Below are 13,442 nucleotides of genomic sequence, written 5' to 3'. Positions count from 1 at the left end.
CACCCCTCCTGTTCAGGATGTTTGCGTCATCTCCCCCTCCTCTTCCTCCCCCCTCCCCCGGGCTCACTTCCTCTAAGAGGGCGCCAAAAAACTTTGTGGGCAGTTTTACATGAGCGGCTGCAGCAGCTGAACTACAAAGAGCAGCAGATCGGTGCGTTTCTCACTCATTTATTTTTTTTTTTTAACTCATTCTCTCAGTCACTTCCCTTGTTAACCCCATCTGGAAATATCAGAAATAGAAATATGGGTTTATAGGCGTATCGCGAAGTTGTAAGATATCCAAGTCTCAGAGTGGACTTGGGTGTCAGGGTCTTTTTCAGCCGGTTAAGGGAAATATAAAAATTCCCAAAATTAAAGTCTTTCGGGGCCACGTGAGAGTTTGGTACACAGGGGTTTCTTTTCTCCCTTTGGGCTAAGAACAAAGGAAGATCCCTCACTTTTGACAGAGGATGGCCAATGGCCAGTTAGAAAGAAGGGAAAACCCCTTTTCAGAGAAAAGAAACCTTTTTAGGCAAAAGCGAATATATTAAGCTTATCTGAAAAAGGTGGGATTTTGTAAAACTATAAAAATGCATGAAATTTAAACCCAAGGGGTCTTTTCTCCCCAAAGAACTCGGTGTGAGACTAGAGCCAGCGCGCTGAATAAATTCTTTTTTTTTGTTTCATGAGTTTTTGCCGTCCTTCTGAATTCAAGGGAGAAGTTTTTTCTCCCAGAAATACTTCTGGCACAGTCTTTGGAGGAAGAAACAGCTGCGAAAAGTAAGACTAAGAGGAAAATACAAGAGCACTTCAGTTCACTGAAGTTCTTGAAAAGCAGAATTACTCCCATTTCAAGCTGATTGAATGGTGACTGTCAATTCCCAGGGAAACCTCACCTTCATTCTCTATGTAATCTGTCAGCGAAACATCGGTCTTAGAGTAAAATCATCTGTGATCTTCAGGCAGAGCCACACCCTGAGTTAATCCTTGATCATCTCTGATCCACAGATTGAAGACACGGGGATCGTTCTCACCTGACAACGGGTAAAATCCAGCTCTAATTCTGAACTAAGACACAGTTTGTGGGCATTGAGCAGGATCTCTGCTTGTCTGAAACTTCTCAGTAGCATGGAAGCTCCATTTGCACCTAATTCCCTACAACACCAACACGGAGCCCTCCTATGGCAGAGGAGATGTGACCTTCTGGCAGCAAAGTAACTTTTGGGCACAGAAATGCTGCATTTAAAATTCAGAACCTGATCCTTCTGTTCATTTCCCTCCTGCAGGTGAAAGTTTCTCTGGCAAGAGGAAAAACAGCTGTCCTATATCAGTGCTCACCTTTCCTGACTCAGGTAGGTAAGCAGGTCTCTTTTATTTCTCTCCCTCCTGAAAAAGTGGTGAATGTGGTGGTATTCCCCCTCTGGAAAGGGCTGTTGGGCCCAGGGACCCCCTGGGGGCAGGGCCTTGAGGCAAAGCAGGGCTGATGATAACTCTGGAACCTTCCTCTCCGTAAGCAAGGCTGGTTCCAGCTGCGCCCACTTGGAACTGTTTCCTGCCGGAAGCTGAAACAGTAGGAAACTGCCCTGATTTTATGGGAATTTGGGATGACAATAACTCTGAGAGCACCCAGGGCTCAGCTGCATCTGCAGGAATGTTACTGAGCTTAAACTGTGTCCTGGTGTGTCTGTTCAGCAGTGCTGAACATGAAGCCTTGGGGGACAGAGAAACTCTGTGTTTGATTGTCGTGCTGAGATTTTTAGGCCTATTTTCACTTGTCTTCTTTTGAAAAGCATTCAGCTTGTTTGGGAATGTGGGTTTGGTCTCTGAAGTAGTAACTGATGACTTGTTAAACAGCGAGGTTTCTTTTGAGCCCTCCTTGGATGACAGGGAAATTTGTAAAAGTTGGATATAAAAAGACCATGACATTTGTCAGAAGAAGTATCTGTGTTGCTAAACAAGGTATGTGAGGTTTCAGCAACTTCTGGATGGAATTCATAGGTAAGATGTTCCAGTCTTATGACATTTTGCATTTCCAAGCCTCCAGCTCCTGATCTAGAGGAGAAGAGCTTTCTGCAAGTCCTGTGTCATATCTGCCCCTTCCCAAATGCCTGATTTAGTATCCAACCCTGATAATATCTGAAACAGCCCCTGACTGTTTTAGGTGACTGAGGAGCAGCCCTCTCATCTCTAATCAGGATTAACCTCTTTCCCATAGTAGATGTCTAAATTAATGCCTCTGACAAAATTTCATATGGCCTCATGGGATAATGGACTGCAAAGAACAAACTTAGTGCATGTCCAAGCCCATGAAAACAGGAGGAAGAGCAGAATTTAACAGGACAGTTTCCAAAGTTTAGTGCCAGTTGCAGTTTGACATTCAATGCCCTGAGCTGCCTGTGGAGTTTATGGACATGTGGGCCATGTGGTTGGTGGAACTGAGGCTGTGGTCATGTCACCCCAAGACCTGTGGCTTGCTGAGTGATGTGAGACTGTCCTGGTTTAAGCCCAGATGGCCACTAAGTACCACAGAGCTGCTCGCTCACTCCCTGGCCCCCGGCACCCCCTGGGCGGGGAGAAGAATTGGAAAGAAACAGTAAACCTTGTGGGTTAAAAAAATAACAGCTTAATAATTGAAACACATTTTAAAAATAATTAGAATAAGATTAATAATAAGAATTGTAATTTAAAGTAGAGAGGGAGAGGAAGATGGAGAGGGAGAGCGAGAGGGCGGAATAAAACCCACGTGATGTCCAGTTTTGCTCACCACCCACTGACTGATGCCCAGCCTGTCCCCGAGCAGAGATCAGTCCCCTTCCGGCCAACTCCCCCCAGATAATATACTGGGAATGATGCTCCATGGTCTGGAATATCCCTCTGGCCAGTTCAGGTTACCTGTCCTGGCTGTGCTCCCTCCCGGCTTCTTGTGCAGCTCCTCACTGGCAGAGCAGGAGACACTGCAAAGTCCTTGACTTGGGCTGAGCACAACTGAGCCACAACCAAAATATCAGCGTGTGATCAGCATTATTCTCATCTTGAATCCAAAACACTGCCCTGCACCAGCCACAAGGAAAAAAATTAACTCTATCCTGTCCAAAACCAGAACAGAAACCTCTGAGTGCCTGTTTATCTCCGTGTGCCAGAAACAGAGCTGAGATCAACCAGCTCAGAGGAAAAAGCCTCTGCTCTGGAGATCAGAGTGGAGACAAATCCCCATCATAGTGATCTGTGGTGAATTGGATGAAATCCCTCCAGGAGTCCATGTCCCTCCTTAGCAAGTGAAGAGGGACAATTTGTGATTAAAACCAAGTGAATTGAACACTTCCCCTGTCACTCCACTTGTGCTTACCTAGCTGGCCAAACATGGCAGGACATCCCAGGACAAGAATTAATCCAGAATTACTGATGTCTGCCTTGATCCACCACCAGGCCTGTTCCAACTGCATCTGATTTAGTCCCGTGAGATGTAGCTGTGAGACCTTATGGCCACCTTATGGCTGGGAAGTAGGGATGTATCCAGAACTGCAGTGCAGGGTGATTAACTCTTGCTTGGAAATCATCAGGGTGTCTCACCTTCCTCACTGCTCACTAACCATGGAATATTGAACACTAATAAAGTCATAAAGATACCAAACCAGAAGTGTTGCTATGAGGACTGAGATAAGGACTGTCAGGCCCACTCTGGAAATGTCAGAGAGCCAGAGCCAGAGAGGGGAAGGATCTTTAGTGTAGTGCAGCAAAGCCGACCCTGGTGCAGCTCCCTAAATGATTCCAGGTTTGTGCTGGAGCTGATGCGCTGTCACCCTGCAGCCTGAGGGTTCCCAGGGAGAGGGAACTTCAGGATAGCAAACACCATGGATTCCCCATCTCCAAATGTAGGCATGGCAGGGGGTAAACTGTGTCTTCCTTCTTTTCCCCCCAGCTCAGAGCATGGACAGAGAGACTCCTGCAACCCAGACCAGAGATTTAAACTGGTGTATTAATTAAGGTGTCCATCAAATTTCACAGCAGGCAGTGGGGGCTGGGTTGAATTTTCCTCTCTTGCATCCCCTGTCACAACTTCCTGGGAGCACGTTGGACTGAGAGACATTCCCAGAAGCTGCAAGGATAATTGAGATCTCTGAAAGGCACAAGTTCTCTTGATGTCTGAACTCAACTGATGGAGTGTTTTGCACCTTTAGAAGTCACAGCTGGCAAGTGCCAGGTGAGAGAGATCAGGGGGCTTTGGGACAGGATTTCCCTTCCTTGTCCACTTCCCTTCTGTGCCTGTTCCAGGTCAGCTGCAGGATTGTCCCACCTCTGTGACTGCAGGGATGGACCAGAGGAGATGGCTCCCGTTGGCTCTGACACTGCTTCCAGCCTGGTTTCTCCCTCTCTCCTATGACTTTGGGCTTTTCGATTTCCCCAGTTACAATTTTGTCTCAGAGGAAAGAAGAAAAGGAGAAAGTGAGTAAGTGCTCCAAACCACAATGAATTTATCTTTTATAAAAAGAACACGTGAGCCATTTTCAAAGGCCATTAATTCTGCTTTCCTAAGATTTTTCTCAGAACTGACAATTTCCCAAAAAGATCTCTGAGGTTTTTATTTTTTCCTCTGGCATTCTTCACTGATGAAGGTGCATGAACAGAAGGGACCAATGTCATTAGTGAATATTTGCAACTGTCATTTGTTCCTCATTGTGTTCCCCCAGTACTCTGTGTCCTTCACACCAGTACATTCTCTGATTGATTCCAGCCAAATGCTCACTCATGTTTGATTTCCACAGAAAATTTTGAGCTTAGCTCTCCCCAGAATGTAGTTGGAATTGTCGGCCAGGATACAATCCTTCCTTGCACCATCTCTTCCACAAAGCCACTGGACAACCCTGAAGTGCAATGGAAGAAGATCACAGATGGACATCCAGAGGACATCTATGGACAGTCTGGTGGGGAACCAGTGCAGAAATACCATGGGCGGACATCAATGCCAGGAGATGGATTTGCCACTGGGAACGTGTCCCTGACGCTGAAGAACGTCCAGCCAGCAGATGAAGGAATGTACAGTTGCACTGTGACATCCAGGGACTGGAGTGCTGACACAGCCACCGAGCTCAGCATTGCAGGTTGGAGACTCCCTGGGCTGGGAGGGGAAGGGGGGAAGCTCTTCCAGAGGGAAAAGAGCTCTCTGAAAGGTCACTGTCCCCCAGCTGATGCCCCTCATATGACCCAACATGTCACCTCCCCCCTCACAGCAGCCCTTGGGCCACATGGCTCCTGCTTTTTGATCCATGGGACACTTGTTTTCTAAGTCACTGAGGGGTCTGTAAGGAGCCAAGAAAATCCAACCCATGTGCCAACATCCAGGAGGTAATAGGGGAATTGGTGATCTGACTGGCCCATGAGGGTCATGGCAGCCCTGGTAGTTTTAGGCAAGAAAGAAGGAGCTTTAAAGCTGAATGTTGCAGGAGACACAGAGCCTGCACTGCCTGTTGGAAGGCAGCTGCATTGTGTGGTGAAATGGAGCAGGCAGGAATAGCTTGGTAAAGCTGCAGAGACTGGGGCTGAGTTCCTGTGGCAAGAGATGTTGTGCAAGCCCCATGCCCAGCCTGAACCTTGTTATGCAGCTGGAGAGCTGCAGCAATCCCTGCTGGGGAGGTGTGAGCCTCCCTGGGAGATTAGACAAGTGCTCAGCATCCCTGGCTGTGGGACTGATAGAATGGTGCCCTCCCTCTGGGGACTCCTCAGCTGGGCTAAGGAGATGTTCTGGGCTCCCAGTTCCCCCCAGATGGACAGTTGGCATTGTTGGTGTGCAGGGATCGATAATGTCAGGTGGAGCTGGTCAACCTGGAGTCACTGAGCAAAAATAGCACTGAATCATATCATGGTTTGGGTTGGAAGTGACCTTCCATTTGCTGCTATTGCCCAGGACAAATTTCTATGAAATCCAGCTCTGACCCAGCAGTGGAACTCAGAACCATGTGTGGTGCATCCCCCTCACCACCCTGGCACAGCTTTGGCACAGTCCCTGGGCAGTGACCATCTCTGCCCACCTGTAGTGCCAGCATGGACTGGGGAGGTGCCAGGGAAAAAGCTGAGTGGGCTTTAGTGCCCTGTGTCCTGCTTTGACAATCCTCAAACTTGGACCAGCCTCCTACAGATTCATTCTAAAAGAGGGATACAAACCACACACCTTCTCCCTGCCAGCTCCATGGGATAGTGGGGAGCTGAGAGACAAACCCATCCCACACTGTAGCTCTTTCTCAGCCAAAGGAAATTTGGCATTTATGGCAGATGGAGTGGGGGATCTCAGAAAGACCATTGCAAAGGTTGGGTTAAGGACTGAGAGAAAGTGGCAGCAACTTCTGGAAGAAGCAAGAGCTGTGAATCCAAGGTAGAGCTGGTTCCATGGAAACACACTTTTCCCACTCACAAACTCTCCTTTAAGGTACCGGGGAAGTGTTCCTTGAAATTCTGGGCCCTCAAGGGCAGGGGCTCGAGCTTGGCTGCAGATCACAGGGATGGTTCCCCGAACCTACTGTCCAGTGGGTGACTGAGGATGGGCAGGGTCTGTTTGCAGACACTGAAATACAGCAGGACAGTGAGAAACTCTTCAGTGTGTGGAGTCGAGTCACAGTTACAGGAGAGGAAGTGGGAAAAGTCACCTGTCAAATCCTGAACCCCCTGGTGCAGATGGAGAAGAAAAGTACTGCGCGTCTCTCAGGTGAGTCCCATCGCCCTGAGAAGCCTTTGCTGAAGGCTCATTGTCTCAGGAGCCCTGGAAGGCCCTTTCCAGTGCCAGGGAAGATGACAGCTCTCCAGTCCAGCCAGATCCCAGAGCAGCCTGGGGCACTGCAGGCAGGACAGGTTGCAGTGAGAAAGGAGCAGGGTCCCTCTTGCCCCAGATGCACATCCCTAGGGAAGGCAGGTTCTGCCCACCCATGTAGGACTGACTGGGACTGTTTGTCCCTTCATCTCCACAGGAACTCTTTGGGTGGGTGCTCAGATCTTGGGGAAAAGATTGAATATTGCCACTGATGACACTCAGATATTTTCTTTTCAAAGGTGCTGCTTTTCCCCGTGTGTCTCCATTTGTCCCTGCCTTCTGGACACTACTCACTTTATTCCTTCTCACATTGGCTGCTGGTGCTGTTCTGGTATTTCGAGGTAAGGGCTCTTGGTTCACAGGACCTCATGTCTTCAGAAGGCTGTGGGAGGTCAATCCCTGTGAGAAAGTTCTCTGCAGAACCTGCTCTGGCAGAGGGTGTTCTTGTGCATGGTAGAGGAAGGCTCTGAACAGATGGCTCAGGTGAAGTGGCTGAGGGTTTTACACATCACTTCTGGGGTTTAGTTTCACTCTTTGACTGCAAGGGATCATTTCTCAGCCCCTTGTGAGACTGGTCTGACAATTAGCATGAAATATCATGTAGAGTTTGCCTCTGGTCCGTAGAATTAGCAGACCTAAGCTCTCCTGCAGTTAGGAGCTTTCCATGTGCTCCTCTGTCATCCAGAGGCAGAAGGGAGATGCCTCCACAGGCAGCTGAGAGCTTGAGGAAGCATGGTACCTACAGACAAGAGGAGGGAGGAGGGTGGGTTGGTGGACTTTTCCTGTGGTGAATTAGAAGGTTCCCTTCCTCTGCCTCCACTGGGCTCATCCATCCAAGCCTCCAGTGGAGCTTGTTCATCAGAGCTGGACTTTTTTTCCCAAAAGTGTCCATGGTGCCTCCCATCTTGGAAAGGGCCTCTCCAGAGATCTCTGTCTCTGCAGCCATGGCTGGGCAGAGGGCTGACCCTTCCCTCGCAGCTCTCCTGAGCTCACACCACTTGCATCTTCTGAAATCTGCGCTGAAGCTGCATCTGAGCATGTGTCAGGAATGGACCTGGACCTGGAGAGTTCCCACAGAGGATGACAAACACCCAGGGAAGGATCACTGTGAGCACACAGGGAAGGGAGAACTGCAGGAAGGGAGAAGCCATGGCAGACGGGGGCTGTTGCAGACACCTCTGGACAAACTGGCTGCTCATGACTTGGATGGGTGGACTCTTCAATGGGTAAGAAACTGGCTGCTGGCTGGGCCCAGAGGGTTGTGGTGAATGGAACTACATCCAGTTGGGGCCGGTCTCTAGTGGTGTCTCCCGGGCTCAGTTTTGGGGCTGCTCCTGTTTAACATCTTTATTGGTGCACGAGGTTAAACAAGGCCAAGGGCCGGGTCCTGCACTCGGGTCACACCAACCCCCTGCAGCTCCAGGCTGGGGGAGGAGTGGCTTGAGAGCTGTTCCACAGAAAGGGACTTAGGGGTGCTGGTTGACAGACAGCTCAATATGAGGATTTAAAAGCCAAGGAAGAGATCAATCATGGTGCCCACAGGTGCACAAGCATGGGAATGCCCCATCCTTTTTTTTCCAAGGATGAGTGAGTTCTTTTCCAAGGACACTGAACTAGAAAAGATTCTCTGAGGAAAGAGAAGCTTGGAGCACACAAATCAGTAAATAAGAAGGACATATTAAGAACAGCCCTTTGGAGACAGACTTGTGAATGATGGTTGATGGAGAATTCACCATGAGCCAGCAGTGAGCACTCACAGCCCTGAAACCAACAGGATCCTGGGCTGCATCCAAAGGAGGGGGGCAGCAGGTCAAGGGAGGAGATTCTCCCCCTCTACTCTGCTCCTGTCAGACCCTGCCTGGAGCCCTGTCTACAGTTCTGGTGCCCCAAGAAAAGAAGGACATGGAACTGTTGAAGCAAGTCCAGAGGAGGCCAAACAGTTGATAAGAGGGCTGGAGCACCTCCCCTGTGGAGACAGGCTGAGAGAGTTGGGACTGTTCAGCCTGGAGAAGAGAGGGTTGTGTGGAGACCTCACAGCACCTTCCAGTATCTGAAGGGGCTACAGGGAAGGCAGAGAGAGACTCTGCATGAGGAACTATAGTAATAGGACACGGGGAAATTTAGATTAGATATTCGGAAGAAATTCTTTCCTGTGAGAGTGGTGAGATACTGGAACAGGCTGCCCAGGAAGATTGTGGATGTCCCAACCCTGGCAGGGTTCAAGGCCAGGTTGGATAAGGCCTTGAGCGACCTGGTCTGGTGGGAGGTGCCCCTGCCCATGGCAGGGGTGTTGGGACTGGATGATCTTTAAGGTCCCTTCCAACCCTTAACATTTTATTATTCTCCGTGGGAACTGAGTCTGAGTTTCTTGTCCCATCCCTGCACAAAAAAAGAAGGCAAAATCAAAACCATTTCCAGGTGCCCCCTTAAGTGCAAGCTTTGTTTCTCTGAGGTGGGGAGGGAGAGAAGGAACGATAAAACACACTGAGAAGAGACCCTCAAAAAGACAATTTAAAACAGAAGTTTTATCATCTGCAGGGCAGATGGGTGGTCTCCTCTTCAAGGGGGTAATGTCAGTGTCATAGGGATACCTCTCTTTTTTCACAGAAATGAAAGTGGTGGAAAATACCACAGGGGCCCTGGAATCCATGTGGAAGAGGGACCTCCATGAAGTCTCCCAGAAAATTCAAACTCTGCAGGAAGATTTCCAGAACATGCAGCAGTCCACACAGCGTGACATTCAGTTGCTCAGAACAGACCTGGAGAACAAACTAGGTGAGCAGGGCCATTCCCCAGCAAGGCCTTCACGTCTCTGAAGGCAAAAGCTGCTCTACAGGCAAACTGTCCTGTGAGCTCGTCCTGCACAGCTCCTCAAAGGGGATGGGGAAGGACAGTCCTTACATGGGGAACAGCTTTTGTGATCCTGACGCTGGAACACCTCCATGCTGAAATTTTCTCTGCAGGAGCTCAAGGGCCCTCTTCTCTCCTTCATCTTTGTAAAGAGTGTGTACTGTGGGTCCCCTCATTCCCTGATACTTGTTAAGGTTCCCCCTTAAAGTCCTGTCCCCATCTCTCTCCCTGTCCCCACTGCTGGTCCAGGCTGGGGGAAGCCGGGCTGTGCCCACCCTGCGTGTCTGTGCCCATGAGGAGCCCTCCCTGTGCTCCCCTGCTCAGCTCAGGGGCATCTCAGCGGGCAGTGCAGGAGGTGGGGCAGGGGAGGACACTGGCAGCACCCGGCACTCTCTGCCCAGTGTCTGGGGACCTTCCCCTGGGCGGGCACAGAGCCCATGTCCTGAGCTCTCTATGTCTCTGATATGTCAGAACGGTTCCCAATTTGAAGTCTTTCTTCCATGTCTCTCCCTTTCCCCACTTCTCTTCCTCATGGGAAAGTGTGTTGTCTCCCATGGCTCACAGATTCATTCTGGAGAGATGGAAAGGGGTGGTTCCTACCCTCCATCCTGCCCATCAGACCTTTGTCAAGGCCTTTTGGGAAGGGTCACAGGGCCTCTGCTCTTTCCCCAGCCCTCCATCAGTCAGTCAATCCAAAGCAGTTCAAAGAACCAAACAGGGAATAACCCCAGGCACCATTCCAGGCTGGGGGTGACCTGCTGGAAAGTTGCTCTGCCGAGAAGGACCTGGGGGTCCTGGTGAACAAAATGTTTTCCCAGAGTCAGCCATGTGCCCTTGTGGACGAGGACAATGGTATCCTGGGGGGCATTAGGAGGAGCATTGCCAGCAGGTCAGGGGAGAAGCAGCCCTGGTGATGCACATCTGGAGTCTTGTGTCCAGGAGATACTCAGGCAGTAGCTGGGCTGCTGCCTGAGGAAGGGGTAGCCTTGCAGGCAGATGGGACCAGTGAAAATACAGCTCCTGCCATTCTGTGGCAAAACAAACAGGTCTCCTGCAGGGAAATTCAGTTCCTTGTTTCCTATCCCTTCTCCTCTGCTACCAGCAGGCCATTTTCCTTCTCCTCAAGAATTCCTGCCTTGATTTCAATGATAGTTGGAGTTCTTGCTGCTAAAAGACAAAGCATCCCAGTGCCTCAGGCTTTGCTCTCTTTGGAGGATGGCCTCGGACTTCTCAAAGTGCTTCACAAGTTAGAGAAGCAGCGTGTTACTCCAGGAGAACATCATCCTTTTGGCCAACAGCTTGGGCTGACTGAGCACACTGGGGCCCAGCAAGCCTTGACAAATCCACTAATTGCCTGCTTCTCTCTTTTCCCACAGAGCTTTTCAAAATACAGTACTACAAAGAGAAGCATAGAGGATATCGTGCAGGTGAGTCCTCAGAGCCTGAGTGCAGCTCTCGAAAACATGTCCAACCCCCTCAGAGAACTGTTTGGAGAAGAATATGCTCAGATCAAGGGTAGTTTGATGACTTTTTTCCCTGCCCTGTGCTGCCAGAGGCCCTGCCTGTGCCTGTCAGGAGCATCTCAGCTGTGGGAAGCAGGGGCAGCCGGCTTGCACTGGCCACTGCAGCCCCCCCTTCCACTCCTGCTTTGGCCTCTGTGGTCTTTCAGGAAAAGTGTCTGGAGCTGATTTGGCTCCACTGCAAGAGCAGCTCCTTCTTTAAATCTGAGCAGAGCTAGAGGAGCTCAGTTCATGCCATTGCCCCTTGCTCTAGTCCTGCCAGGGGTTCTTCCCATTCACTGCTGAGCATGGAAAGCTGAGGCAAGAAACATTTTTGTGGCAGTGCAGATCACTCTTTCACCATGTGGCAGCAATATCTAGACTGGTGCTGTCCTGTTATTTAAGAGAAACTGCCTAAAGCTTGAAAATCACCTTCAGACTTTGCCTAGGAGTTAATCCTGACACCCAAAACCAATTGCAGCTGCTGTCACCTCCTGGTCCTTTTCCCCAGCAACACAGAGATGGAGGGAGAGGGTGTCCAGCCCCACAGGCTCCTCCTTGGGGCTGCCTGCTGGAGTCCCAGGAGCTCTGGCTGAGTGCCAGGCTGCCACTCTCTGTGACAGCAGCTCAAGGAAGGGACGTGGCGGGAGGGGAGGGGAGAAGCTCGAGGTGCCCTGAGGCTGCCCAGGGAACCTGAGCATTGAGAGGGGGGAAGGACAAATGGGAGGGGGATGAGGGCCCAGAAGAGAAAGGCTCAGAAAAGCAGAGCTTGTGTTTTCTGCTCCTCACGGCCTGACGTGACCATTGCAGTTGTTGTCACCCTGGACGCTGCCACAGCTCATCCCGGACTGGGAATATCTGCAGATGGGAAGAGAGTGGTAGAGGGAGGTTTCGGCATGCAAGATATCATCAGAGACTTCTCCGGCAATGAGAAGAGATTTGATTCCCATCTGTGTGTGTTGGCAAAGCAAAGATTCGGATATGGGAGGCTCTACTGGGAAGTGTCTGTTCAGGGAGGAAGAAACTGGGCCTTGGGTATTGCCCGGGCACCTGTGACTCGCAAAGGGCCACTGACTCTGAGCCCTAAGAATGGCTTCTGGGTCATCGGGTTGGCAGATGGGCGAGACTATTGGGCCTACACGGATCCTCAGACCCGTCTGAGTGTGAGGGGGAAGTTGGAAGTCATTGGGATCTTCCTGGACATCCTAGCCAAGGAGGTGTCTTTCTACCATGTGTACGATAAGGAAGCAGCTCTGTACACTTTTAGCATTGCTGATGGCAGCAGCCAGAGAGATGAATTCATTCCCTTCTTCTCCTTAGGCTCTGCTACTGCAAACCATGATCGTCAGGCTCTGGTAATAGTGTAGATTTTTGATGATGTTGAATAGTTTAGTCCACATTTCAAAGCTCAGTTATGTACAGCCAGTGATGAAATCCCATTGTAATCAGGCTGCTGCCTAATTTGTGTCTCCTGAACAAAGCTAATGAAGGACAGGACAGATCTCTCAGAGTGGTCTGCTCTGAGTTTTTTGCCTTATGGATCAGAGTGAAGAGTGTTTTGAGGGAAACTCTATGTGCTCAAGAAAAATAAATGTACTTTAATGTTTGTATGACAAAAAGTGGTGTGAGGGACTGAGAAAAAAGTTATTAAAATTATTACTGGCTCAAAACAACTCTGCGTGTGTGAGAGGGGACAGATCAGATTCTGCCAAGGTGCAGTGGTGCTCTGCCCCCATGAGAGCATCTCGTGCAGCTGTCAATCACTGGCACACCGGTAGCACTGCCCCACACCACACCCCAGGGGACCCCTAACCCAGATCTCAAATGGCTGGCAGACCAGAACCCCACCTGGGGGTCATGGCCACAGGAGTCCAGAGCAAATACAACCAACACCGTGAGGCCCTCCATGTGCACGGCCCTATCATTCTTGGATTTGTGTTAACTGGTTCTATGCTCGATCTAAGGCAGTAGCTATAATTCTCTCTCTCTCTCTTTTTACTTCTTAATTTCCTTTTCTTAATATTTGGGTAACTTAAACTTGGATGGGTTGGAATTTCACAAATCAATGCTTTGTGAAATGCTTTATGTTGGTTGAATGCTTCTTTTAAACTTTTTCCAAAATTTGCCAGTAAAAGTGTGTTATTTTGACCCCCTGAAAAGCTTTGCAGCATTTCTCCAGTGTGTGGCCTCAGGGTATAAAAGTACTGAAGGCCCTTTTAATAAATCTGTCGGGTGGATTTTTGAAACCGGGTACCTTTTGACATAAAACCCCTTCAATGAGCTCATGAGAAGAGCCTGGGGTCTTACAGGTTGAG

At 49.8% G+C, this 13,442-nt stretch overlaps 1 protein-coding gene across 11 annotated transcripts; it reads left to right on the top strand.

The window, feature by feature from the left end:
- Positions 1-58: 58 nt before the first annotated feature.
- On the top strand, positions 59-13,077 carry LOC108510066 (butyrophilin-like protein 9). Of its 11 annotated transcripts, none has more exons than XM_017839714.1 (11): positions 59-151; positions 670-759; positions 942-1,023; positions 1,266-1,331; positions 4,252-4,422; positions 4,743-5,078; positions 6,401-6,676; positions 7,018-7,119; positions 9,386-9,553; positions 11,005-11,055; positions 11,938-13,077. In XM_017839714.1, exons 5-11 carry the CDS (start codon positions 4,290-4,292, stop codon positions 12,492-12,494), a joined length of 1,623 nt encoding a protein of 540 aa, XP_017695203.1. In that variant the 5' UTR covers positions 59-151; positions 670-759; positions 942-1,023; positions 1,266-1,331; positions 4,252-4,289; the 3' UTR covers positions 12,495-13,077. The 11 variants fall into 11 exon arrangements, with proteins under 11 accessions (XP_017695203.1, XP_017695201.1, XP_017695200.1 ...); XM_017839712.1 differs by having other exon boundaries at positions 901-1,023; XM_017839711.1 differs by having other exon boundaries at positions 865-1,023.
- Positions 13,078-13,442: the final 365 nt, after the last annotated feature.

Source organism: Lepidothrix coronata, unplaced genomic scaffold (assembly GCF_001604755.1).
Source record: "Lepidothrix coronata isolate B3197 unplaced genomic scaffold, Lepidothrix_coronata-1.0 Scaffold462, whole genome shotgun sequence".
NCBI lineage: Eukaryota > Metazoa > Chordata > Aves > Passeriformes > Pipridae > Lepidothrix > Lepidothrix coronata.
This window is presented reverse-complemented; position numbering and strand designations above follow the sequence as displayed.

Bases quoted from the DNA above. Each gene is read 5' to 3' on its own strand.
- LOC108510066 (XM_017839714.1), top strand. From the start codon at position 4,290: ATGGACCAGAGGAGATGGCTCCCGTTGGCTCTGACACTGCTTCCAGCC. The intron at 5,079-6,400 runs GTTGGAGACTCC...CTCTCCTTTAAG, and splicing joins CACCGAGCTCAGCATTGCAG to GTACCGGGGAAGTGTTCCTT. The intron at 11,056-11,937 runs GTGAGTCCTCAG...TGACCATTGCAG, and splicing joins GCATAGAGGATATCGTGCAG to TTGTTGTCACCCTGGACGCT.